Source organism: Rhinoderma darwinii, chromosome 2, assembly GCF_050947455.1.
Source record: "Rhinoderma darwinii isolate aRhiDar2 chromosome 2, aRhiDar2.hap1, whole genome shotgun sequence".
NCBI classification, from domain to species: Eukaryota; Metazoa; Chordata; class Amphibia; order Anura; family Rhinodermatidae; genus Rhinoderma; species Rhinoderma darwinii.
Window position 1 is genome coordinate 118,675,342 of NC_134688.1, and position 27,228 is coordinate 118,702,569.

Consider the following 27,228-nt stretch of genomic DNA (forward strand, 5'->3'; position numbering starts at 1 on the left):
GTGGTGTCTCACTGAGATGGAACTGTAACTGTGAAATCTGGAATAGTTGTGAAGCCTTGACAGGAGTGGAAAATTTGGCTTATGACTTTGCAAGCTCAAAGATGCTTCTCGCTAGTTGAATGCAGGCAAGTGAATAATCTGTGATACGCTATTCATTTCCTACAAAATGCTGTTGAGCTCCGGAGTGACATCACTTTAGGTCGCAGGGGGCTGGTTAATTTTCTGCCAGAGTAGAGGTAAGCTGTGCAGTGACTCATTTTCAGCACATTAGCTTACCCACAGGAATAGACTGAATGCTGGACACCAGGGAAACCGTGCTGAGATTTTTAGAGTAAACCAAAGCAATTCTTTAATAATTCTCACTCTGCAGATTTGTTGAAAAACAGAAGCTGTGATTTTTAATCTTTCTCTTTTCTATTCAATAATTAGTATTTACTCTTGCGTACTTTGTGTATCTTATTTGCATTTATGCCTCATGCACATAGCCATGTTACACTTTGTACAACCTCTGAGTTGTAATGGGCTGTAATACAGAACCCATTGACTTCTATGGGGCTCGTCTGTACCTCCGTGTGCCTGATTTGAAAATTGTAGCACGCCCCATTGGATGCCATATTACAGAGCTAAGAGAAAGACAGAAGGAGAATATCACAGCACTGGAGACCCAAAGCAATATGCAATATAGTGAGTGCAAGCCTCAAAGGGAGCTGATCCAGAGTCCCACAAATGGAATCCAAGAAAAAAGCAGCAAGGCAGCACATCCAAGAAAACTGGAATTTTATTCACCCACAGGTGCGACGTTTCAGTCCAACAGGACCTTTCTCAATGCTTGACCATACGAGGCACACTGAATGCCTTCGGCTCCATAGTACCGGCTCTGCTGTGTGCATGTAAAGCTTGGATGCTATATCCGGCAGGTGTACATGGAGGTTCAGCTGTACTGTTAACAGACAGTTATGCTTTGCATGTGCCAGAAAAAATATTCCCCGCAGATTCTTCACTCAATAGAATACAAGCGCTGTTTATGACTGCTGAAGTTACATGAGTATTGCTTGCAGGCCACTCTCTATTGTAGTAGTCGCATTGGAGCATGGTGAACGTTTGCATTTTTTTTCCCTTTACATTCAGTGAAGAGCATTCAGGCCCCTAGCGAACAGTGAACTGTCATGGCTGTCCTTATAAAGCTGGATTTACACATGCAGTTTTTTTGAGCTGAACACAAGAATGAATCAACAAGCGAGGAGAAGTATAATTCATTCCTCTCTACTTATCCTTGACTTTGGATCTACTTCTGGCTTTGGCAGAAAACAAAAATGAATCAAAAACTGTGTGAATTCTGACTTTTTTGGGCAAAAATGCTGAAGCCAGTGGTTAAGTTACATAATTTGTAAATTGCTAGTAATTTTCAAAAAAATGCATTGTTTCAGTTACGAACATAGAATGCCTCAATAATGCCCCTAAACAGTAAGGATACCCCAATTTAATAAAATGTTAAAGAGGCTCTGTCACCAGATTTTGCAACCCCTATCTGCTATTGCAGCAGATCGGCGCTGCAATGTAGATTACAGTAACGTTTTTATTTTTAAAAAACGAGCATTTTTGGCCAAGTTATGACCATTTTTGTATTTATGCAAATGAGGCTTGCAAAAGTCCAACTGGGCGTGTATTATGTGCGTACATCGGGGCGTTTTTACTACTTTTACTAGCTGGGTGTTCTGACGAGAAGTATCATCCACTTCTCTTCAGAACGCCCAGCTTCTGCCAGATCACGCTGTGACGTCACTTCCCCAGGTCCTGCATCGTGTCAGACGAGCGAGGACACATCGGCACCAGAGGCTACAGTTGATTCTGCAGCAGCATCGGCGTTTGCAGGTAAGTAGCTACATGGACTTACCTGCAAACGCCGATGCTGCTGCAGAATCATCTGTAGCCTCTGGTGCCGATGTGTCCTCGCTCGTCCGACACGATGCAGGACCTGTGAGCGACGTCACAGATCTGCACTGCCAGAAGCTGGGCGTTCTGAAGAGAAGTGGATGATACTTCTCGTCAGAACGCCCAGCTAGTAAAAGAAGTAAAAACGCCCCGATGTACGCACATAATACACGCCCACTTGGACTTTTACTTTTCAACACGCCCAGTTGTACTTTTGCAAGCCTCATTTGCATAAATACAAAAATGGTCATAACTTGGCCAAAAATGCTCGTTTTTTAAAAATAAAAACGTTATTGTAATCTACATTGCAGCGTCTATCTGCTGCAATAGCAGATAGGGGCTGCAAAATCTGGTGACAGAGCCTCTTTAACTAAGAACCTCATGTTCATTAATTTTGTGGATCTGCAGTCCTCGTTTCTCCTCTTCAACCAGTATAAGTTAAAGATGGCACCGCAAGCTACAGGCCGGCTGGAAATAGCGCCTATTAAACAGTGTAGCGCCTGCGGACCCTGAAAAAAGAAACAGCCACTGGGCACCAGTTATTGTGCTCATACAGAGCGGTACACAAGCAAAGACCCGGGTAGGGGTTGTAACACTCACCCTCCATGTCTTCATTCTCCAAGATGCGTGACCAGCAGGAGCACGCTTCTCAGTGATTCACCCTTTAGTAAGGGGAGACACTGGTTGGAGGGGGTGAGAGTGGTACTCCTTAGGCCGGTGGGCGACAGAGGAGCTGACGCTCTTGTCACATTTGTCTTCATAGGCAGGGGGACAACGACACATTTGTAGGATGACACTGTGCGCCCGCCTTGGAGGGGACAACAGGGAGACGATATCAACCCTATTTCCCAGATAAAAAAATTAAAACCATCAACAAATATAAAAAAAATGGTAAAGACTCTGCTGCAATAGCGGAGTGTCTGCCTCCTACAGACACTAAGCTAAGACTAAATTAGCTCAGTGTCTGTAGGTGGGGTATATCCTGTAGGAGGAGCCATAATTTAAAAATCTTAATGTCAACAGCATATACCCACGGTCTGCGTCCCCCAATGTAACGAACGAGAAACACAAGCAGTTTTCAGGTTGTTTTTTTTATGCAGTTCTAACCAAACCTCATTGTTTGAATATACCCTAATAGTGGTCTTGCAAGGACCAATAATCCTGCACAATGCGCCATCTAACAGACGTCTGTCCCTGATTACATTATTTATGATACTGACTATTCAGGGGTGCACTAAGGCTGAGTTCATAAGTCGCACTCAAAACATGTTTTCTCCTACAATTATTGCAAAATGATGGCAGAAGAGCGCGGTTTTGCAAATCTCTACGCAGTGAGTTCCCCCTAGTGAAAGGAGCGGGGATAAAGAATTTTTATCATGTTACACTATGGATGTGTGAAGGCAAATAAGCAGAAGTAACCCCATTTTAAACAATATAACATTACATAATAACAGAATTGCATTAAGAGATTGTGCTACCCACTAAAGCACCATAGATCTCTAGATATTAACTTCTTCTCGCACCACGATGTAATAGCACGTCCTGGTGCGGGGGGTGATGTATGGAGCGGGATCACGCGGTCGCTGGCCATTTAACCCCTTAAATGCCGCAGTCAATCTCAATCGCAGCATCTAAGGCGTTAGAAAGAGGGGTCGTCCCCCTCCCAACAGCTCATCGCCCTCCAGCAATGCGATCACGGTGACCAGATGGTTGTCATAGCAGTCCAGGGGCCTAATGAAGCCCCCCCAAGGTCTGCCTTCTCTCTGCCTTTGTTAAACCCTGCCTCCAGAAGGATGTAAAAATGACAATTTACTGCAATACATTAGTCCCTAGGGGGACTAATAAAATGTGTAAAAAAAAAAAGTCAATAAAGTTTTTAGAAGCGTAAAAAAAAAATATTAAAAGTTCAAAAAACCACCCTTTTCCCCAAAAGTAATGACAAAAATAAACAAAATTGTTATTGCCAACTCCATAAAAGTCTGAAGTATTACAATATAAGGCCTTATTCACACGAACGTTGAATACACGTCCAAGTGACGGTCATTAAAACAACGGCCGTCACATGGACGCGTTTTTCAATGGGGCGTTCACACGGCCGTTGTTTCATAGGACCGTCTGAAGGGTCCATTGAAAAATAGAATCTGTCCTATTTTGTTCTGTTTTCACGGATCCCTCCATAGATTCAAGTCTATGGGGATCAGTGAAAACAGGAGCCGCACAGAGGCACCTTGGACGTGAAAAAGGACATGTTTTTCACATCCGAGTGTCCCCACGCTCGTGTGAATCTAGTCTAACATTACTTACCCGCACAGCGAATGCTGTAAAAAATGTAAACGCCAGAATAGGATCAAAACAGTAATTAGTGTTTTTAGTGTTCAATGCAGTAAAAACGGAATGTTAACTTTATTTTGCGGGTCAATACGATAACGGTGATACCAAATTTATATAGTACAAGAAACGAATTGTTAAAAATAAAATTTGTGTTTTGTCGCCACATCTTTTTGTTTTCTGTCGATTTATACTGTTATAAGGGCTTATTTTTTGTGGGGCAAGTTGTCGTTTCTATTGGTACCATTTTGGGGTACATGAGACTTTTTGATCAGTTTTTATTTCATTTATTGTGGGAGATGAAGTGACAAAAAAAAGTGATTCCGCCCCACAAAGAACTTTTTTTTCCAGTTTCCCAATACATTACATGGTAATGGTGCCGTGAGAAACGACAACTCGCCCGCAAAAATAAAGTCCTCATACGGCCCTATCGATCGAAAATTTAAAGTTATGGCTTTTGGAAGGTGGGGAGAAAAAAAGCGAAACTGAAGATACAAAAAAATGGCTGCGGAGGGAAAAGGTAAACCCATAACCGTTACGTATAACGTTTATCAATACCCCTTTTGACCACCAGGAGCATGAAAAGAATACGATCACTAACCCCAAAACCACCCCATGTAAACATTTTGTGATTCATGTAGAAAGTTGCCAATGTCCGTTTGCCGTTTCCGTTGTAGGTACCAACGCACTTGCAAGCCTTCCTTTAAAAATTCTGCATTTGCCCTTGCTATTAGGATAATAATAAAAATTACTTTAAAAATAAAAATACTCCCTCCACAAAAAATAATTTGTGACCGCTGGAAAAATGACAATTCCCATGTCATCAAGGGGTTAAAACTCGACAAGAATGTCAGTAGCCTATTCTATATATGATACAAGCTATTCCTGACGCAGCTGTCCAGTTCCTCATCTCCTCTGTACCTTCTATAGGAAGAATCTGCCGGCGACGTCACATCGCCCCGCCCTCTAATAAGAACTTCCGGTGTACGCGGTCAGGTCGTGCTGCGTTCGGCATGACGTACTTCCTGTTTTCCCTCGCGCGTTCCCACCTATCCCGTCATGGCGCCGCCGAGCCGCTGGTATTTCACTCGGGAGCAGCTAGAGCGCAGCCCCTCTCGCCGTGTCGGCTTGGACCCGGATAAGGAGCTTTCGTACCGGCAGCAGGCGGCTAACCTCCTGCAAGATATGGGCCAACGGCTTAATGTGTATCCTTCCGTGGCCTTCTCGGGTTCTTGTTAGGAACTAAGGCCTAAATTTGGGCGGTTTATGTTCCACGCGAGGGGAGCAGTTTCCTCCCTCTGTCCATTGCATGAGACCATTTACTGCAGGAGTAGAGGGTAGACACAAGCCATTCAGATGTGAGAATGCACGTCTTTAGAGGGGGGCTACACATGCTAGTGACAGCCATGCTCTGGGTTGGCAGGGTCTCTGCATAGCCCCCACTACATGTTTTCTAGCGCTGTACACCGGTACGTAGCTACACTGATAATCCCGTCATACAGACCTCTGATTGAAGTGCAGTTGTATGAAGACTTCCTATTCATATACGAGGCCCTACGATTATGTGAATGTCCCCTAATGCGACCTGTTCAATTGTTAAATGTGGAAGTTGTCACCAAGTTCCAAATGTTTTTTCTTCAGGAGCTAAATACTTTCTATAAACCATAAAGTACATTCCCATCAGCCAGAGCTAATAGTTCATTACCATAGCAGAGTGATCGCTTGGATTGTTGTTCTAGGGGCGTAAAGCTGGATGAGCAGGACAAGTGGATCATTGTACATAATACAAGGCACACAAAAATAAAAAATAGACTGCAAAGTGCTTGTGATAATAAACTTGAGGCAGATGTGTGGTGTCCTTAGTGTAATAAAGTACTGCGTTCACTTTTTATTTTTCCTGTGCCCTGTGTTATACAATATGTCCTATTATATAAGTAAAGTCTTACAAATGCCGTCGGCAAGTGCATATTATCAATATTCAAGCACTGCATCACTTTTAATATGGAATAAACGTTAAAACAAAATTCTTAAAATAATCTGCATACGGGAGACGGACAGGACGGTCTGTCTCTCGCTGCAGAGTTATGAGCCGTCGACGGCGCAGATTTGACACTCCGTTCTGCTGATAGAAGCAGAATCGCTAATCAAAGTTGTTTACAGAAATGATTATAGTGCGCGCTCCGCACTGTTAACATATTTCAGTAAACTTGGAGGTACGCATTAAAAAACTATGCAAAATATTGGCCTCGTTTGTTAAAAAAAAGCACCACAGCACCATTTCACAATTGTAATCTTTGCATTACACAGTAAGGCCTTGTACACACAGTGCAGATTTTAAATGCATTTTTTAAGCCCAAACTAGAATTGGATCCAGTATAAGAGACACTTTATGGCATTCCTTTATATATTTCTTCTGTTTAGGTTCAGTTCCTTTATTTTTTAGGGCTTAAAAAATACATGCAAAATCTACAGCAAGTCTGCAATGTGTGAACAAGGCCTAAAAGGGTATATTAACACGAGGCAGATTTGTTGCAGAAATTATTAAGACCCTTCCATTGATCTGAACCGGACTTGCAGAAATACATGTACTTGCTCCCGCAACAACCCCATGCAGATGAATGGTACTGACTTTCAGTCTCAGGCATTTCTGCTACGTGTGGATTCACCCATAGTTCCATGCACTGCTACGTTCATGAGATTTTCATGCAAGTGTCCTGTAACCAAAACTGTAACTTGAAGCTTCTGAACCCCAATGTGAAATCTGAAACGTCCCCTCAAGTGTAATTTATAGTACTGTTCTTCTGTGGGGCAGCTGGACTTCAGGGCTTCTTCAGGCTCTCTTTTACACAGGCCAATTATCAGGCAAACAAGGGTTCACAGAAGCACAAAATATTATTGTTGTCGGCAGCACATATCCCTGAGTAAGGGTATGTTCACACAAGGTCATTACGTCCGTAATTGACGGACGTATTTCGCCCGCAAGTACCGGACCGAACACAGTGCAGGGAGCCGGGCTCCTAGCATCATAGTTATGTACGATGCTAGGAGTCCCTGCCTCTCCGTGGAACTACTGTCCCGTACTGAAAACATGATTACAGTACGGGACAGTTGTCCTGCAGAGAGGCAGGGACTCCTAGCGTCGTACATAACTATGATGCTAGGAGCCCGGCTCCCTGCACTGAGTTCGGTCCGGTACTTGCGGCCGAAATACGTCCGTCCATTACGGACGTTAATGTGCTCGTGTGAACCCAGCCTCAACAGACGTGCTGCCGACATGATGGAAATGTATGGGGACGAGCGACCGTAATAACAATAATAATATTATTATTGATAATAGCACCTTGTGAAAGGAGTAAATGAGCGCCGATCAACGAGCTGTCTCCTTGATCGGCGCTCCTTATTACGGCCGGTGTAAAAGAACCCTAAGCGTGACCATGTGACAGATTCATCAATAAGGATATGGGCTTGTTAAAAGTTGCATGAAAATCTTGCTACAATTGCTATTGAAGTGCCACAGTATGAACTAGTATAATCTGTCTCAACAAAAACTGTTGCCTTGACCTAAGAAAAATAAATAAAGTGTCCTTGTTACCAATAGAAGCCCTTCAGTTTTCCAGTGACGTACTCACCTGCAATATGCAGAGGACATGAAAGTTGATACATAGCTTGGAGTTTCAGCTTAGTCACCTCACTAGGCCGGGCCCACTTATTAGGCTTGGTTCACACGATCTATTTTCAGACGTAATGGAGGCGTTTTACACCTCTAATTACGTCTGAAAAAACGGCTCCAATACGTCGGCAAACATCTGCCCATTACTTTCAATGGGCTTTACGATGTACTGTGCCAACGACCTGTCATTTTACGCGGCGCTATCAAAAGACGGCCCGTAAAATTACACCCTCGTCAAAAGAAGTGCAGGACACTTCTTGGGACGTTTTTGGAGCCGTTTTCTCATAGACTCCAATGAAAACAGCTCGAAAAACGCGAGTTGCTAAAAAAATGTCTGAAAATCAGGGGCTGTTTTCCCTTGAAAACAGCTCCGTATTGTGAGACGTTTTTGACTCTACGTGTAAACATACCCTTAGAGTTACGTGCAGCTAGCTTGATGCTGGCAGATTATTCAGTTGAGAGTGACGCACTCGCTAATCAAAAACTTTCTTTAAATTTCATGTCTGTATTGACATGACAACTCAAAATGCAAAATATTCTAACAAACTGATATATTCATTGGTGGTTGTAAAACTAAAGATAAGTACAGTAAAATAACCATTATGGTCATTCAATGGATTGTTCATTTCCTCAGAAGCAAAAAATTTATGGAAATAATTAATGTCAATCATAGATATATTCCTGTACTCTGGGAATGTTATAGATCCTCTATGGTGTGACGAGGTGGATATAGTTCAGTCAGAATGGCTCTGGGAATTCAGATGTTAACAAGTGATTGAATGATTTTATGATGGGGATAGTGTCATAATATGGAGGAAAATGGGATCTAGTGGCGGGGCCTTTCCATTCAAATTTATGCAGAAATATTGTGATGTTAAAACCACTTCTATATTAAATAATGTAAGTGCCTAGAAGTTTCTTAAAGAGGCTCTGTCACCAGTTTATAACTTCCCTATCTCCTACCTAATCTAATAGGTGCATTGATGTAGATAACTACTATTTTTTGTATTTTTGAAATGTTTATTATTGAGCAAGTTATGAACATTTTCCGATTTATGCTAATTTTTTCTAAATGCCCAAGTGGGCGGTTTTTTTTTCATTCACCAATTGGGCGTTGTATAGAAAAGTGTATGACGCTGACCAATCAGCGTCATACACTTCTCTTCATTCCAGCCCAGCTTGAATGAAGAGAAGAGATCACGCTGATCGCGAGATCACGCTGTGACGTGACTTCCTCCCACAGGTCCTTCACCGGAGCGACAGAAGACTGAACAGACCGCCTCCAGCCGTGCCAGGACGTTTATCCAAATCTGCAGCGGCTGGAGGCGATATCTGTTGAGTCTTCCATCGCTCCGGATGACCTGCGGATGGAAGTCGCATCACAGCATGATCTCGCGAGATCACGCTGTGCTGTGAATCAAGCTGGGCTGGAATGAAGAGAAGTGTATGACACTGATTGGTCAGCGTCATACACTTTTCTATACAACTCCCACCTGGTGAATAGAAGAATAACCTTGTGGGCATTTAGAAAAAATTTCCATAAATCGAAAAATGTTCATAACTTGCTCAATAATAAACACTTAAAAAAACAAACAAAACAGTAGGTATCTACATCAAAGCGCCTATTAGATTAGGTAGGAGATGGGGCAGTTATAAACTGGTGACAGCCTCTTTAAGCCCAGCTTTAGGGTATGTTTATACTCAGCATAAAAACTGTGGAATTTCCGACCAGATCTGCTAGGAGATTCTGCAGTGTTTTCGCAAGAGAAATTGACATGCTGCAAATTGAGAATCTACTCCGCTGTTCAATTTAGGCACGTTTTTTCTGCCAACTTTTCCTGCAACGTGTGGATGAGATTAGCCGAATCTCATCCACTTTGCTGCTTCTATAATACTTTGCAGAATTTCCACACAGAAAATCTGGTCGGAAATTCCACAGTGTTTACGTTATGTGTGAACATACCCTTAGAATGTAAGAACAGTGTGGTTTCTTGTAAATTAAACCTTTGGTATATTTTTGAGTATATGATTTTCCTTAGTTTTAAAAATGAAGATCCCAACTGACTATTAATACAGCTATTGTATACATGCATCGCTTCTATATGGTCCAATCATTTACACGATTCCACCGTAACGTAAGTGATATTGTGTGATGTTGTTATTGGTATTGTCTTTTTCTTAAATCTTCTGACATTTAAATAGTGCGGTGGTTACGGTCAATCCTAAACTAGCAAGATTTTATAGAGCCGTTTTTTAACCCCTTTTTGTTTAAGGCCCCATGTACACGACCGTAAAAATCCTCCGTAATTTCAGACCGTGTTCAGACCGGTTCTATTGGCCGCGGATTCCTTTTCGTATCGCTATGGATAGGTGTCCGTGCCGTAGAAGTGTACCACAAAAGATAGGACATGTCCTATATTTTGCTTTTTACGAGGCGTGCTCCCATACAAAGTATGGGCGCACGGGCCGAAAATGCGGACAGCAGGCCGTGCCCGCAATAGCGGTCCGTGATTACGGGCACAGCCGTGTGCATGAGGCCTAAGCAGTTTTTTGTTTTTTTTATATTTAATATAAGAAGAACTGAGACAGTCATATGTAAGGAATATACCTGGACTGACTGATTTTTAGTCTACACAAACATGAGGGATTTTGTTAGGCCGGTTTCATACCACATTTGGTCGATTGGCTCTCCTGTATGTCGTCTTTGTAATCATAAGTAGGCATGGACTCCAACATTCACTAAAGCTAGGTTCACGGCTCCTTTTCAAACGTTTCCTTTAAAATAAAATAAAACATTTTTAAAATGAAAAAAAGTAGACTTGAAAAAAAAAAAAAGGATGCAACTTTTACGGATCTGATTGTATTTAGTTTTTTTTAAATGAAAGTGATTTTGTTTTGTCTTTTTATTTTTTTTTTCTCACGAAGCCAAATTCTACTGTGCAAATGCTTGTAAACAATTTCACCTTGTGTTTGAATGTCTGCCATTATTTACCAAAAAAAGTGTATTCTTTAAAGGGAACCTGTCACCAGCATTTCACCTATTGAACTCTAAAGACCCCTCGCTGGCCGCTGCTGTCAAATGTTCATAGCCGTTTTCCCCTCTCCTAAACTCCGATCGAAACAACTGTCTGCAAACATTTCGATGCTTTTATGGTAGTAATCCGGCAGTCTTGTTCGTTCCTCTTCTTATGCCCGCCCACCGCCAAAAACTGACCCGTCCTGAATGCTGAAATCTCGTCTGAGATAACGGGCATGCGCTCGTCATGTATGTGCCGACACCCTTCCCTGCTTCGTCCAGGCCTCAAATCTAGTTACTGCGCATTCGCCACTATGGTGTCCCGTTGTGCGCAAGTACAAGGCCATAGATGCGCAAGCGCATGATTTTGTGTGCTGGGGTAAGTGAGGAGCTGACAATCAAAAGTAAAGAGGAAGGGTCAACTCGGAAAGGCTTGAGGAATGAAGATATGAATCTTTTCGAGCGAAGATATGACTCTTTTATGCTTACTAGCATACAGCACGGGAACACTAAAACACTGAATACTAAAGCTACAGAGATTACTTAGAAGATTATTATAGGTTACATAAAAATGATTTTTCACCCACTTCCACCAGGTAATGCAGGTTCGATAGGTGAAATGCTGGTGACAGGTTCCCTTTAACTTTTCATTTATTTTTAGCATAAACAATATAGTGAGGCCTTAGGCCCCATGCATACGACCATGGATTTTGCCTGTAATTATGGACCGTAAGTATGGTCCGTAATTACGGAACCATTCATCTCTATGGCTGACGGACACCTCATATATTTACGGGAAGGTGTCTGTGCCGTAGAAACCTGTAAAAAATATTACATGTCCTATTTTTTATTTTACGGACCGTGCTCCCATACTTTATAATGGGAGCACGGCCCGCAAATGCGGACGGCTGTCTGCGGCCAGCCGTGCCCGTAATCACGGACCGTGATTACGGGCACGGTTGTGTGTATGGGGCCGTATGCTGTGGCCTACGGTAAGAAAAAACTGTGTGCCTGACGTTTGGTATGGGAACGTATACCAACATATGCATTGTGCACCCATAGCAAACAATAGAATACTTTATGTATATAATAGAATACATTTTTTTTAGGTAAACCGTATACAAAAAAAAATAATAATAAAGGTTGTTTGCAAGGGGCTAGGAAATGTTTAATTTTTGACCGGGGTCTGTTCCCACCTTTGAGTAAGAAAAACGTACGGATCTCCCAAATGTGGTGTGAAGCATTTGTAGTCAGTGGTTATCAGTTGATAAGTACATATGCATGATAATACATGAAAATAAATCATGCTTATAATATCATAACAGTTATAACTATAATTTAAAGTCAATAATATTTTAAAATGCATTATCTATTTTTTATTATTTTAATCTCAGACTGTAGCACCTGCTGCACTGTTTTTGGCAGCAAAGGTGGAGGAACAGCCTCGGAAGTTAGAGCATGTCATCAAGGTCGCTCATGCTTGTCTTAATGCTCAGGAGCCCCTACCGGACACCCAAAGTGAGGTTTGTAACCGCTACTGTGATTTTATACATTTATAAATTGTCAGAGTGTAAAGATGGCCATACATGGTGCAATATTTCAGCCTGATATGGTTATTGGGCTAAGATCTGCACTGCGTATATACAACTAACAAGCATGTCTAATGATGAAAAATGCTCCATATCTCACAAAGAGAAATCTCCAACATGTTGAAAAACCTATGGGATAACTGCAGCACAGCAGGGGGTCAAACACGATGAGATGCCTCACTAACTACATCTCACTGTGTTTGGGTATCCTTAACTACAGGCAGAGTAGTCCAAGTTATAGCACTTGTTTTGAGACAAATTTCCAAAACTAACTAGCCATCGTGTACTCCCATTTTTTACTATATGTTTCTTCTCTGAGCGATTGTAAATTACTTTGCCTTTTCCTACATGTGCTGCAGAGATCCATTGCATAGACTTCTATGTAATCATCTCTGTAAACATTCCTCCTCTGCATGCAGCATTTTTAATTAATATATTTAAAAAAATGTGTATACTTGATGCACTCAGGCTGGTGACATGCATTGAGGCTGAATTCGCACATTAGGTTTTTAATGCAGTTATTGTATCAAAAAGAAAAGAGTCAATCCAAAAGAGTGGCGCTTTTTATATAAAAAAAAAAAGCAGACCCTTTTTATTACTACTGCATAACCAATTTACGCTGGTCAATGATGGGTCGCATACTGTTGTTGCGATAAATAGCTCTTGCGATAAATAGCGGCAGAGGTGTCTAGTAACTTTTTCTCATACTATGGACCTGACATGTATGTTTATGGGGGAGTCGTGGCTGATACCTGTTGACCAAGTGATTACGCGGTATCCTTACGACAGCTTTACATGTGACAAGACAGTTTGTCTTTTTAGGGAGGAATATTATATCTCATGCATAAAAAAAACTGTTTGGTTAGTGTTGCCTAAAGCACCAATCAAGTTCCCGCTTTCATCTTCTCAACATTCCTAGAATATTTTGGAAAATGAAAGAGCAGTTATCGCACAAGGAGATATTCAAACATGTTGGAAATTCTTGCAGTGTCCTAGTCCTTCTGTTGTCATAGAAAAGTAAAATATATGAGCCTTGCTGTAGAACCATTAGACGGCTGCTCATGTTTTACCACCTTTGCATTAGATGTCTATTCTTGTTATTCTAGAATTGATGTTACTTATTACTGGCAACTCAGATGTGCAATGCCAGCATTTTGCTGAACTTATTAAGTGACTTAAGGAGGTTATCTGGGACCTTCAAAAATTTTCAGTAGGGCAGGGGATGGTATAAAATAACAAACACCTGACATGCCCGCTTCTTCAGCACTGAGGCCGCTCTGGTCCTGGAAGCTCCTCCTACAGCGGTGACATGCCGTTCATGTGCCGCTTTAGCGAATCACTGGCCTCAGCGGTCACATGCCGTTCATGGCATATCACCGTTTAGGCCGGAGATCTCGGAGTGGCAGATAACGAGGCCTCAGCGCTGGAGCTGGGGGCATGTCAGGTGGTGAGTATCTGCTAGTTTATTATTTTATACCATCTCCTGCCCTACTGACATTTTTTTAAAAGTCCCGGATAACCCCTTTAACGATCTGAAGTGTCTATTAAATGTTTACTCAAGTGGCCACATAAGGGCTAAACCTCTTAGAGCTGGTTAATTTCCCTGCCCTATGTTAAGTCAGAGCAGAGCATTTGTGCTGTAATGATGAAACATCTTAATACAATTACTATTTAGTCTATGCATCGTTCATAGTTATGGGTCCAGGGGAAGCAAACAGACGTACAGTGCAGGTGGATAGCTAATACTTTTGGTTGGGGCTAATTTGGGCACTTTTACTTTCTGTGAATTAAAGGACTAGGACAGAGACATTGTATTAGCTAAGTGAAAGGAAGGCAGGTAGGTCTCTGAGTCAGTCTTGTACTGGTGGTAAGGATTAGATACCATTCTTTTCATGAAGATGGATTAGTTCGCTGAGCATGCTTCTTTTATTTACTTGTTTGCATCTAGCATTGTCTTTCACTGGACCTTTTGCCTCTGTTGCGTGGCAACTATTTTTAGCATGTAGGCTTGCCAACTGGGTATGGTCTCTTCACTGCTAATAACATTTGATCAGCACATGATTGAATCTTTTGTTAAGCATTTTTTTTCCATTATATTGAGTAGAAACTTTAGGATTCCAAATAAGCCATAGTTACCGCAGGACCATAACCAGTTGGTGACCCTTCCTGCATATCCTGGTTGTTTTGTACAGAGTGCTTGCCAGTGAGTAATTTGCCTGTCCTCTCAACAACAGGCATACCTGCAACAAGCCCAAGACCTGGTCATTCTAGAGAGCATTATACTGCAGACCCTGGGTAAGTCTTCCAGGATGGCTGAAAATGGGAAAGCCTGGAAAGCCCCAACTAAGCCTTGATCACAGCCATGGAGCAAGACTGACCTGGAGGAAGAGTCTGCAGAATAACACTATGTGGTGGATGATACTCTTGCTACTCAAGGGCCTTACTACATGGTTGTGTTGCTATGTGCATTGTTTCATTTTGACTTTGTTAATTTGTCAGCACTATTTTACTTTTATCAGTACTTTCTGGTAAAAAAAAAAAAGAAAGATGCTTAAAGTATGGAGTGACGTGTATGAAATATAAATGCTCATTATTAGACATCAGACTGTTTGTTGACTAGTACAAGTTAGGGCTTTTCACATCACGTTTGCCATCCGTTTGGTCTTTCCGATCATCTGTTCTGTCAGATGAACAGAAAGACAAACGGCATGTATCGTTTCTGTTTGTAATACCATGGATTTCAATGGTCATTTTTTTCTTTCAGTGGGTTTCAGTTTGCGTCCATTCCGCTAGGTTTCCAATTTTCTGACAGAAACAATAGCGTACTGTGCTGAAACTGAAACCAACTGAAAGAAAAAAAATACAATTGAAATCAATGGCATTGCAAAAGGAAACGATACTTTCCGTTTGTCTTATTGTTCGTCTGTTCCTCTGACCAAACGGAAGGCAAACGTGATGTGAACAGGCCCTTAGAAAATTAAAGCATAGGTCTAATGGCTTGCTTTGTTCTAATGTACATTTTGATCATACTTCCGTAAATGGTTCTTAATGTTACTAGCAGCATACTACAATGTTTTTATGAACATGTTGTTATGTTTTAGGGTATGTTCACATGGGTCGGTCACGCTGCGGATTTTCAGTTCGGATGTGCAGGCAGAATATCTTTTATTAGCAGCGAAGTGGATACGATTTTAACAAATCTCTTCCACATTCAACGGAAAAAAAGCTGTGCGTAAATTGACATGCAGTGGGAAATCCACAGCGTGTCAATTGATGATACAGATTTTCACAGCGGATTTCGTTCTTTGCAATACTAGGAAGAAATCCACAACAAAATCTGCATGTGAAAAAAAAAGCAGATTTTGCTGCGAAATCTGCAACAGATTTTTCCATCGCAAAACTAATAGGTGTCGACATACCCTTATGGTGAATATAAAAAATGTTTATTATGGAGAATGTAGGAGTTAATTATTTATTTCTGAGCTTGGTTTGCTCTTTCTGAGCTTGGTGGTTTAAGTGGCTTGTGAACTAAGTGGAGTTCTAAAACCGGAGTTGAAAAGAGGAGTTGAAGCCCCAGTAAGTACTCTTCTTTTTCTTTGACAATTGTTCGCTGTTTTGGTGTAACTTGGATAATGGATAGCAAGATTGGAGGTTTTCTTCAGTGCACAGTTTGTCATATGTATACACGACTGGAGCCGGAGTTCCAGGGTGAATATCTCTGTGGCAGATGTGAGCATGTTGTTCACCTGGAAGCTCGTATTAGAGATCTGGAGGAGCAGAATGCAACACTGAGGAGGATAGACAATTTTGAGCGGAGCTTGCTGCTCACAGAGCATGCAGTTAGTGGGTTAGAACTGGAGGGTGAAGACATGGGTGAGCAGGATCAGGTAAGTAGCTGGGTTAATGTAGTTAGGGGCAATAGAAAGGGGTCAAAGACAAGGAAGGCCGATCCGGTTTCTGGCATTCCAAGCAAAATTGCCAGGTTGGGTGATGATGCGAGGGTGTCAGTCTCAGAAAAGGCAGCCCTAGTGGATACTGATCTCCCTAACAGCCGGGAGAACAGCCCAGCTAGTAGTCGGCGGGATGGTAATGCAGGCAAGCCAAGACAATTGATAGTTGTAGGGGATTCTATAATCAGGAAGACTGATAGAATAATTTGTCGCCAAGACCGCCTCAACCGAATGGTTTGCTGTCTCCCTGGTGCCAGGGTTCGGCATGTGGTGGAACGGGTGGACAAATTGCTGGGAGGGGCTGGTGATGATCCAGCTGTCGTGGTCCATGTCGGTACCAACGACAGAATAAATGGTAGGTGGAGGAGCCTTAAGAATAATTTTAAAGAACTAGGCTACAAGCTGAAGGGAAGGACCTCCAAGGTTGTATTCTCAGGAATACTGCCTGTGCCATGCGCATCACAGGAAAGACAGCGGGAGCTTAGGGAGTTAAATGCATGGCTGAAGTCTTGGTGTAGAGGAGAAGGATTTGGGTTCCTAGAGCACTGGGCTGACTTTTCATTGGGGTACAAACTGTATTCTGCAGATGATTTGCACCTAAATGGAAGGGGGTCCGCTGTGCTGGGGGAGAGAATTCTAGCTGGGGTGGCGGAGTATTTAAACTAGGGCTGAGGAGGGAGGTCAATGTAGAAAAAAAAGGGGTAGCCAGGTTAGAGAGGGGTCAGACTATATTGGTGGGGGGAGAAACAGAATGTGGGGAGAGGACTAGACAACAAGATAAGGAGATCCTTTCGTTACAAAACATCAGTGTAAATAAAAAGGACCGATTAATGTCAAATCACATTTCTGATAATAAAAGTGAAAAACTGACAGGCAAGTTAAAGTGTATGTTCACAAATGCCAGAAGTCTAGCAAGCAAAATGGGGGAGCTGGAGGCCTTGATACTGGAAGAAAATATAGATATAGTTGGTGTTGCTGAAACATGGCTGGACTCTTCACATGACTGGGCTGTAAATCTACAGGGTTTTACACTTTTTCGTAAAGACAGGACAAATAGGAAAGGTGGTGGTGTATGTCTGTATGTGAGAAGTGATATGAAGGCGAGTGTGAAAGAGACAATAGTGGGTGAAGACTGTGAGGAGGTTGAAACCTTGTGGGTGGAACTAGAAAGGGAGGTAAACACTGAAAAAATTACTTTTGGTGTAATCTATAGACCCCCCAATATAACTGAGGAGATGGAAGGTCAGATATATAAACAGATGGAGCGGGCTGCACAGGCGGGTACTGTAGTGATAATGGGAGATTTTAATTTCCGGGATATTAATTGGTGTCATGGTTCGGCTTCAACTGCAAAGGGGAGACATTTCCTCAACCTGTTGCAGGAAAATTTTATGGGCCAGTTTGTGGAAGACCCGACTAGAGGTGAAGCTCTGTTGGATCTGGTCATTTCTAATAATGCAGATCTTGTTGGGAATGTCAATGTTCGTGAAAACCTCGGTAACAGTGATCACAATATAGTTACATTTTACCTATACTGTAAAAAACAAACGCAGGCTGGGAGGGCAAAAACATTTAATTTTAAGAAAGCCAATTTCCACAGGATGAGGGCTGCAATTCAGGATATAGACTGGGAAGAACTAATGTCAAATAATGGAACAAATGATAAATGGGAGATTTTCAAATCTACTTTGCGTTATTATAGTGCAAAATTTATTCCTACAGGTAATAAGTATAAACGACTCAAATTAAACCCCACATGGCTTACACCTTCTGTGAAAGGGGCAATACATGACAAAAAAAGGGCATTTAAAAAATACAAATCTGAGGGTACAGCTGTAGCCTTTGTAAAATATAAAGAGCTTAATAAAATCTGTAAAAATGTAATAAAATTAGCAAAAATACAAAATGAAAGGCAGGTGGCCAAGGATAGTAAAACAAATCCTAAAAAATTCTTCAAGCATATAAATGCAAAAAAGCCAAGGTCTGAACATGTAGGACCCCTAGATAATGGTAATGGGGAGTTGATCACAGGGGATCAAGAGAAGGCAGAGTTACTAAATGGGTTCTTTAGCTCTGTATATACAACAGAAGAAAGAGCAGCTGATGTAGCCGGTGCCAGTGCTGTTAATATATCAGTTGATATACTGAATTGGATGAATGTAGAGATGGTCCAAGCTAAATTAAATAAAATAAATGTGCACAAGGCTCCGGGACCAGATGGGTTACACCCTAGAATTCTTAAAGAGCTTAGTTCAGTTATTTCTGTCCCCCTTTTCAAAATATTCAGAGAATCTCTAGTGACTGGTATAGTGCCAAGGGACTGGCGCAGGGCAAATGTGGTGCCTATTTTCAAAAAGGGCTCTAGGTCTTCCCCGGGTAATTATAGACCAGTAAGCTTAACATCCATCGTGGGGAAAATGTTTGAGGGGCTATTGAGGGACTATATACAGGATTATGTGACAATAAATAGCATTATAAGTGACAGCCAGCACGGTTTTACTAAGGACAGAAGTTGTCAAACTAACCTAATCTGTTTTTATGAAGAGGTGAGCAGAAATCTAGACAGAGGGGCCGCTGTGGATTTAGTGTTTTTGGACTTTGCAAAGGCATTTGACACTGTCCCCCATAGACGCCTAATGGGTAAATTAAGGACTATAGGTTTAGAAAATATAGTTTGTAATTGGATTGAGAATTGGCTCAAGGACCGTATCCAGAGGGTTGTGGTCAATGATTCCTTCTCTGAATGGTCCCCGGTTATAAGTGGTGTACCCCAGGGTTCAGTGCTGGGACCACTATTATTCAACTTATTTATTAATGATATAGAGGAAGGGATTAATAGCACTATTTCTATTTTTGCAGATGACACCAAGCTATGTAATATAGTTCAGACTATGGAAGATGTTCATGAATTACAGGCAGATTTAAACAAACTAAGTGTTTGGGCGTCCACTTGGCAAATGAAGTTTAATGTAGATAAATGTAAAGTTATGCATCTTGGTACCAACAACCTGCATGCATCATATGTCCTAGGGGGCGCTACACTGGCGGATTCACTTGTTGAGAAGGATCTGGGTGTACTTGTAAATCATAAACTCAATAACAGCATGCAGTGTCAATCAGCTGCTTCAAAGGCCAGCAGGATATTGTCGTGTATTAAAAGAGGCATGGACTCGCGGGACAGGGATGTAATAATGCCACTTTACAAAGCATTAGTGAGGCCTCATCTAGAATATGCAGTTCAGTTCTGGGCTCCAGTTCATAGAAAGGATGCCCTGGAGTTGGAAAAAATACAAAGAAGAGCAACGAAGCTAATAAGGGGCATGGAGAATTTAAGTTATGAGGAAAGATTGAAAGAATTAAACCTATTTAGCCTTGAAAAAAGAAGACTAAGGGGGGACATGATTAACTTATATAAATATATTAATGGCACATACAAAAAATATGGTGAAATCCTGTTCCTTGTAAAACCCCCTCAAAAAACAAGGGGGCACTCCCTCCGTCTGGAGAAAAAAAGGTTCAAGCTGCAGAGGCGACAAGGCTTCTTTACAGTGAGAACTGTGAATTTATGGAATAGCCTACCGCAGGAGCTGGTCACAGCAGGGACAGTAGATGGCTTTAAAAAAGGGTTAGATAATTTCCTAGAACAAAAAAATATTAGCTCCTATGTGTAGAAATTTTTCCTTCCCTTTTCCCTTCCCTTGGTTGAACTTGATGGACATGTGTCTTTTTTCAGCCGTACTAACTAACTATACTATGTAACTATCCTTTTACCATTGTTATCTTCTCTATTGCATTCTGATACTTCTCTTCAACCCAAATAGTCCTCATTTCATCTCCGTTTAATATCTTGAGTATTGTCTTTTGTTTTCCAGGGTTTGAAATTACTATTGATCACCCACACACTCATGTAGTGAAGTGCACTCAGCTAGTAAGAGGTAAGAAGTAATTTTCTTTACACATTATTATGTTAAAATTAGTACTATTAGCCGGAGCAGGGGATAGCAATCCCAGTTCGTCCAAATATTACATGGATGGGCCATAAATTGAATGGCCGGCATGTCATACTTCTCCTGAAGCGACTGCAGACAATCCCTTTAATGTTTAGTTGTTTTTAAAATCTTTAGTATAGAAATGTTCTTGCATTATGGCTTTGAATGATGAATACCAGCTTGTGGGAAAAGTGTATCATTAATAAAAAATATAGCTAGTAGCGCGGTAAAAAAAATTGATGGACTGGCATAGGGACCAGCATGACCGACCATTAAGTGTATTTTGGTCAGTATTTTGCATCAGCATTTGAAAGCCAAAACTAGGAGTTCAATATAAACAGACAAAAAGTATAATGGGAAGATTGCACTCTGTTTTGGAGCTTGTTTTGGTTTACAAATACTGGCATGTGAAAGTAATCTAAAGAGGTTTTCCCACCAGTAACATCTATCACCTATCCAAAGGGTAGGGGATAAATCTTAGATTGTGATGGTCCTACCGCTGGTAAAATGTGTCACTGTGGTGAGGAGGCGTTGCTCCATACAATTCTGTCGGGATATGGAAACAGTCCAGTGAGCGCACTCTGGAAGGATCCAAAGAGCTACACATCGAGCAAGTTTGAAAACAATTATGCCGGTTCATAATTATGAGCATTATTTAATAGAAATAGTGTAATGTTAAGGGTTTTTTTTGTATATAGGGAAATAGCCTACAAATAAAGATATTGCATTTATTTAATCACCTCTCTCTTTCTCCTCAGCAAGCAAGGACTTGGCTCAGACATCCTACTTCATGGCAACCAACAGGTTATTTATTAATTTATTTCAGAGGGCAGAGGCTAAACAAATATACTGATAAAGTACACTTTACTGGGGTGTTAAAGAGTAACGGCACTTTCATCAAACTTTTGATATGTCATAGAGACAGATCAGAGGTTTGGACCCAGACCCCCACCGGTTCAAACTGTCTCTATGACATATCAAAAGTTTGATGAAAGTGCAGTTACTCTTTAACATGGAGTATGTGGAATAATGCCTGAATACTGTGTTATTGAATTAAAAAAAAACGTTTTGGACGAACTCCACTTATGAATCTGTCCTACACTAAATTCTTCACAGTGTACTTGACTAAGATCTCAACTTACTGTGTTTGTGAAATCCTGGATATGTTTAGATGCAAATAAACACAGATGCAGCACCCTGCAAGTAGATAGATCTCAAATATTAAATATTTTATTGTTTGCATTATTGTTATATTTGCTATACTTAAAATATGTTGTTATTTGCACACATATTCAAATGACTGAGCCCACCTGTCCTGACAAGCCGACCATTTAGATGGGTCCTTAATCTCGCTTTTCTGTCTTGAGTTTGAGTCTACATGTATTTAAAGGGTAACTAAACGTTCAACAAACTTCTGTTGTGACATGCCAGAAGTTTTGATTGGTGGGGGTCTGAGCACTGAGACCCCCACCAGTCACTAAAACAAAGCGCCAGAAGCGCTCGTGTGAGCACTGAGCCGCTTTGTTTCTGTTCCACTCTCGAAAAACCAGAACTGGGAGCTGCTCTGTAATACTCTGCAATACTACTTTCCTGCTGCAGGAAAAATGTCTGGCGGGCCGCGGCGTTCCCTGGCAAAATTAGCTGTTGGCAGAGTATCAGTACCTATCTAAAGATAGATTGTTAAAGAAAATATTTCACCACTAGCACAAAAAGGGAACATAGCTTCCTGTTGTTAATAACCATAAGGACATGCTGACTTTATTTATTTTTTTAGCATAGAGTTAGTGATTACGGTCTGTGATTATGGAAATGGCCGGCCGCGGACAGCCACCCACATTTGCAGGCCATGCTCACATATAATGTATGGGAGCAACGTCCGTAAAAAGCAAAAAATAGGACATATCCTATCTTTTGCGGAGCCTTTCTTCGGCACAGACACCTTCCCGTAAATATATGGAAAGGTGTTCGTGGTCAATAGAAGTGAATTGGTCCGTAATTGCGGACTGTAATTCTGGATGAATTCTACGGTCGTGTGCATGGAGCCTAAGAAAAGATCATATATTTGCTGCCAAATCTTAAGGAGGGATAACACTATTAGCACATAGGGCCCATAAAACTGGCCACCTGAAATCTTAAACGTATGTTATAGTAAGACTCGTTCTTTAGGAAATGATGTCAGGATCCCCAGCTGTAAATTTGGCAGTTTTTGTTTACACTTCTGTGTCTGGGTATGCTTCTCTCAGAACACCTATGTAAATAAAGATCAATATATAGACCTCCTCAGCTAAGGCTTCCCAGATCTCCTCTTCAGGACTGGTAAGCTGTATTTTAAGACTTCAGATGGCCAGTCCTAAATTAAAAGTGTAATTCCCCTAAGCAAATTTATTTCACATAATATTTCATCTGCTTTTCCGTAGTCTGCATTTAACTACGTTCAGCCTTCAATACACCCCTCCGGTAGTGGCTTGTGTCTGCATCCATTTGGCCTGTAAGTGGTCTAACTGGGAGATCCCTGTGTCAACAGACGGGAAACCGTGGTGGGAGTATGTGGATGTGACAGTAACACTAAAGCTTTTGGATGGTTTGTATTCCTTATTTTCTATACTGTTTATTAACACCTTAAGGCACATTATATAAATGTACATCATGACTGCCTTACCTAAAGGCTCCATGATATACATTTATGTCAGGATGATTGCACAGGTTCGGCTCCTGGGATTTACCGCCAGACTTCTGCTGTAACGGCCAGGATCAGATGGGTTACAGGATATAATGCTTTGCAATGCTAAGCATTAAATTACCAGCGACAGTGTCCCATCACATTACCAGCAACAGTGTCCCATCACATTACCAGCGACAGTGTCCCATCACATTACCAGCGACAGTGCCCCATCACATTACCAGCGACAGTGCCCCATCACATTACCAGCGACAGTGTCCCATCACATTACCAGCGACAGTGCCCCATCACGTTACCAGCGACAGTGTCCCATCACATTACCAGCGACAGTGTCCCATCACATTACCAGCGACAGTGCCCCATCACATTACCAGCAACAGTGTCCCATCACATTACCAGCGACAGTGCCCCATCACATTATCAGCAACAGTTTCCCATCACATTACCAGCGACGGTGCCTCATCACATTGCCAGCGACTATGCCCCATCACATTGCCAGTGATGTGCATGTCACACTGCCAATCCCATCACATTAACAGCTGCAGTGTCCTATCACATTAACAGCTACAGCACCCTATCACATTACCAAATATAGCACCCCATCATTACCAAATATAGTGCCCATCACCTTACAAGCTACAGTGCGCCATCACGTTACCAGCTATAGTGCACCATCACATTACCAGCTACAGTGCGCCATCACGTTACCAGCTATAGTGCGCCATCACATTACCAGATACAGTGCGCCATCACGTTACCAGCTATAGTGCGCCATCACATTACCAGCTATAGTGCGCCATCACATTACCAGCTACAGTGCGCCATCACGTTACCAGCTATAGTGCGCCATCACGTTACCAGCTATAGTGCGCCATCACGTTACCAGCTATAGTGCGCCATCACGTTACCAGCTATAGTGCGCCATCATGTTACCAGCTACAGTGCCCCATCACATTGCTAGCTACATTGCCCCATCATTAGATTTACTGTGTTGTGTGTACAATTGTTTGTGTTATTTGCTCACTGAATAGTCACACTTTACAGAAGTCTGTGTGTAAGATGTGCTGCTTAGTGAGCAGATAACACAGAGATTCTATGCACAAAGCACAGGACATGCTTCTTCTATAACACTGCAGTGCCAGGACCTTAGATAGATTTGAAGCTCAGATTGCTTCTTGTTGTGTGCATTCCGAGTATTAGATGCACCAGCAGATTGCTGCACAGCTTAGAGCGAAAAGTGTGTCTAATAATCTGAAAAATAGGGTATATAGGATAGAGATCTCGAAGATTCCCAATGGCAGCATGCGTATGATTGCTTGCACATACACTGCAAAGATACTTATTAAAGGGGTTATCCGGGACGTTTAAAAATCCTTACTAGGTCAGGAAATGCTATAAAGGGTACTCTGCCCTGAAATATCCTGTAGTCCCGGAAGCTCCTGCAGCGGTTACGTGCTGTTCATGGCTGCATCGCTGCTGCAGGAGCTTCCAGGCTCGAGAGTGGCGGAAAAAGGGTGGGGACATTTCAGGTCACATATATTGTTTTGCAGGTTATAATGTCCCTAGGTTTGCAGAGTGTAACCTTGAACTGTATCCTTTTTCATTGCAGAATTGACACATGAGTTTCTCCAAATCTTAGAGAGAACTCCCAATCGTTTGAAGCATATTAGAAACTGGAGAGTAAGTCTATTCATTATTACGAATTACTAAAATGTCAAGTTTTTCTCTGAATGTAGCCGCATCAAATACCCTTGGTTACAAAGTTATTAAAAAACACAGAAGCAAATGCTATGACATCACTGGACGTCACCATGGTATTCTTATTAGACGTAAAAAATGGGGGGATACTGCTAAGAAATCAGGCCGTAGGGGTCCGACACTGCCATCTAACAGACAATAGTAACAAACGAGAAAAAGAGTGTGCACATCCACGGTATTCTAGAATAAAAAAATAATCATTTTATTGATTTTATGCACAATGAATAGTGTGAGCCTTTTCTAGCGACAGCCCAAAATATGGAGCTCACCAGACAAAATAATTGCAAATCTGAATAGTTTGGTGTCAAAAAATGGTTTTATTCACCTATATGTTCAAGGGATGCAACGTTTCAGCTGCTCAATGCAGCCTTTGTCAAACTTGACAAAGTCTGCATTGAGCAGCTGAAACGTTGCATCCCTTGCACATATGGGTGAATAAAACCATTTTTTGACATTTTGAAATTGGAGTGCTGCCTCTTTTCCTGGATTTGTTTACATTTGAGGGCTTTACAAATCAGATCCCTTGAGGCCGGCACCCTATTGACCCCTGTGTGTTCCAGTTCTGCTGTGCTGCTCTTACTTCTGCTATTTGACCAGTTGGTGTAACACCCTCACTATGGCTGCTAGGCTATGATCACAGAAAACACCCATGTGAATAACACAGGGACAACCACAAATGTAATGGAAAGGTTGAAGTGCTGTAACTATATTTGATTAAAAAATATGCATATAGCACATAGAATCAACCACAAATACAATATAAAGTTCAAAGTGCTGTGAATGTAAGCCTAAATAGAATTATAAATATAAAGTAGCGATGATTCTAAAGAAAATATTGCACCTAGCTTAGACTCTAGGCTAGAACATAATACTAAGCTGTGGCCCTGATATCTTAGCCGCGGCAATCACTTTAAATCAGGACGTACGTAGTTGGCAGTGAAAGGGTAATGGAAGTAGTGTCATTAGTCCTACGGAAGTTTAAGGTTTTCTAATATGCTTCTATTTGTTTTTTCTTTCAGTCTACCCAAGCAAACAGCAAACCCAGAGAGGACGGTTGTGACGATGAGGATAGCAATGACAATCTTTCTGACCAGACTATACTTCAAATGTTCTCCCGTAGTGGTATTACAAACTGTTCCCCCCTGTCTGATGCGTCTTCTCATTCATTTTCTGGATCAAAAGTGGATTCTGGAATGTCTGGAAGTTCATGGGGAACGTTGCTACAGAACCAGAGGCCGCCACAACGGACAAGTGAGCACAATCCATGCACTGATCAGTCCTTACTACCGGTAAGCAAACCTCCTACCACTGCAAAAGTATCACTGAAGGAGTATCGTGCGAAGCATGCTGAAGAGTTAGCTGCACAGAAACGACAGCTGGAACACATGGGAGCCAACTTGAAGGAACAGTATGCAAGCGCTGCCCAAAACCTACTCATTCAGCAGCAGAGAGAACGGGAGAAGGAGAGCCACACATCACCCATCATTTTGAAGATTCCCTTGCATGAAGTAAGTCACGAACGGACAGATAAATCTACCAGTCTGAAACTGCTTATTCCTGTGGCCAACCGGGATAAACCAGAGGAGGGAAAGATTTGCATTAAAGTGCCAATTGAAGAGAGTGGTGGTAGTAGCAGCAAAAGTAGGGAAAAACATAAGAGCAGTTCTTCATCATCTCATCACCATCACCACCACCACAACAGCCAGTCTCACCGTCAACACAATCAGGACTCATCTGGCAGCTCTACTAGCAAGCGATCTTCTCTAGGTAGCTCTACTCACAAAACATTAACTTCTCGAAAGAGACCTCCTTCAGATGATATCAGTGGCCATGACCCCGCTTTTCACAAACTAAGGAGGACTTCCAAAACTCCCACAACTGACACCCTTGTGGCACAAGCATCGCACAGAGCACGAAGTCATGGAAAGACAGAGAGGGAGCCCTCCTCTGGTGCAAATGGACACAGTGCAACAAAGGTTATTGATTACCAAGACACTGTAAACATGCTACATTCACTGCTAAGTGCGCAGGGAGTGCAGCCCATGCAACCACCTCAGTATTTGCATCAATATGGAGATTATCGCAGGCCTAGGCCGAGCAACACCGAAAAACCCAGACCTCCTCCCCTTCCTGCTGAGCCACCTCCGCCTCTGCCACCACTACCCAAATAACTGCTAATGAAGTTCTCATCTTCAGACTTGCATGAAAGGGTTATGTAGCCACTTTCTTAGCACTATTTTACCAGCATATTTTCTCTGTGCTCTTCCATATACTTTGTCATGTATTTCATGTCTTAAGTAACATTTTAAAATCTTA

General features: G+C 41.8%; 1 protein-coding gene across 1 annotated transcript; it reads left to right on the forward strand.

Moving 5' to 3' along the window:
- Positions 1–5,269: 5,269 nt before the first annotated feature.
- On the forward strand, positions 5,270–27,228 carry CCNT1 (cyclin T1). The gene is made up of 9 exons (XM_075852216.1): positions 5,270–5,465; positions 9,984–10,065; positions 12,341–12,469; positions 14,770–14,830; positions 20,358–20,420; positions 21,233–21,278; positions 22,892–23,055; positions 24,764–24,834; positions 25,932–27,228. The coding sequence occupies exons 1-9, from the start codon at positions 5,320–5,322 to the stop codon at positions 27,081–27,083; spliced, it is 1,914 nt and encodes a 637-aa protein (XP_075708331.1). The 5' UTR covers positions 5,270–5,319; the 3' UTR covers positions 27,084–27,228.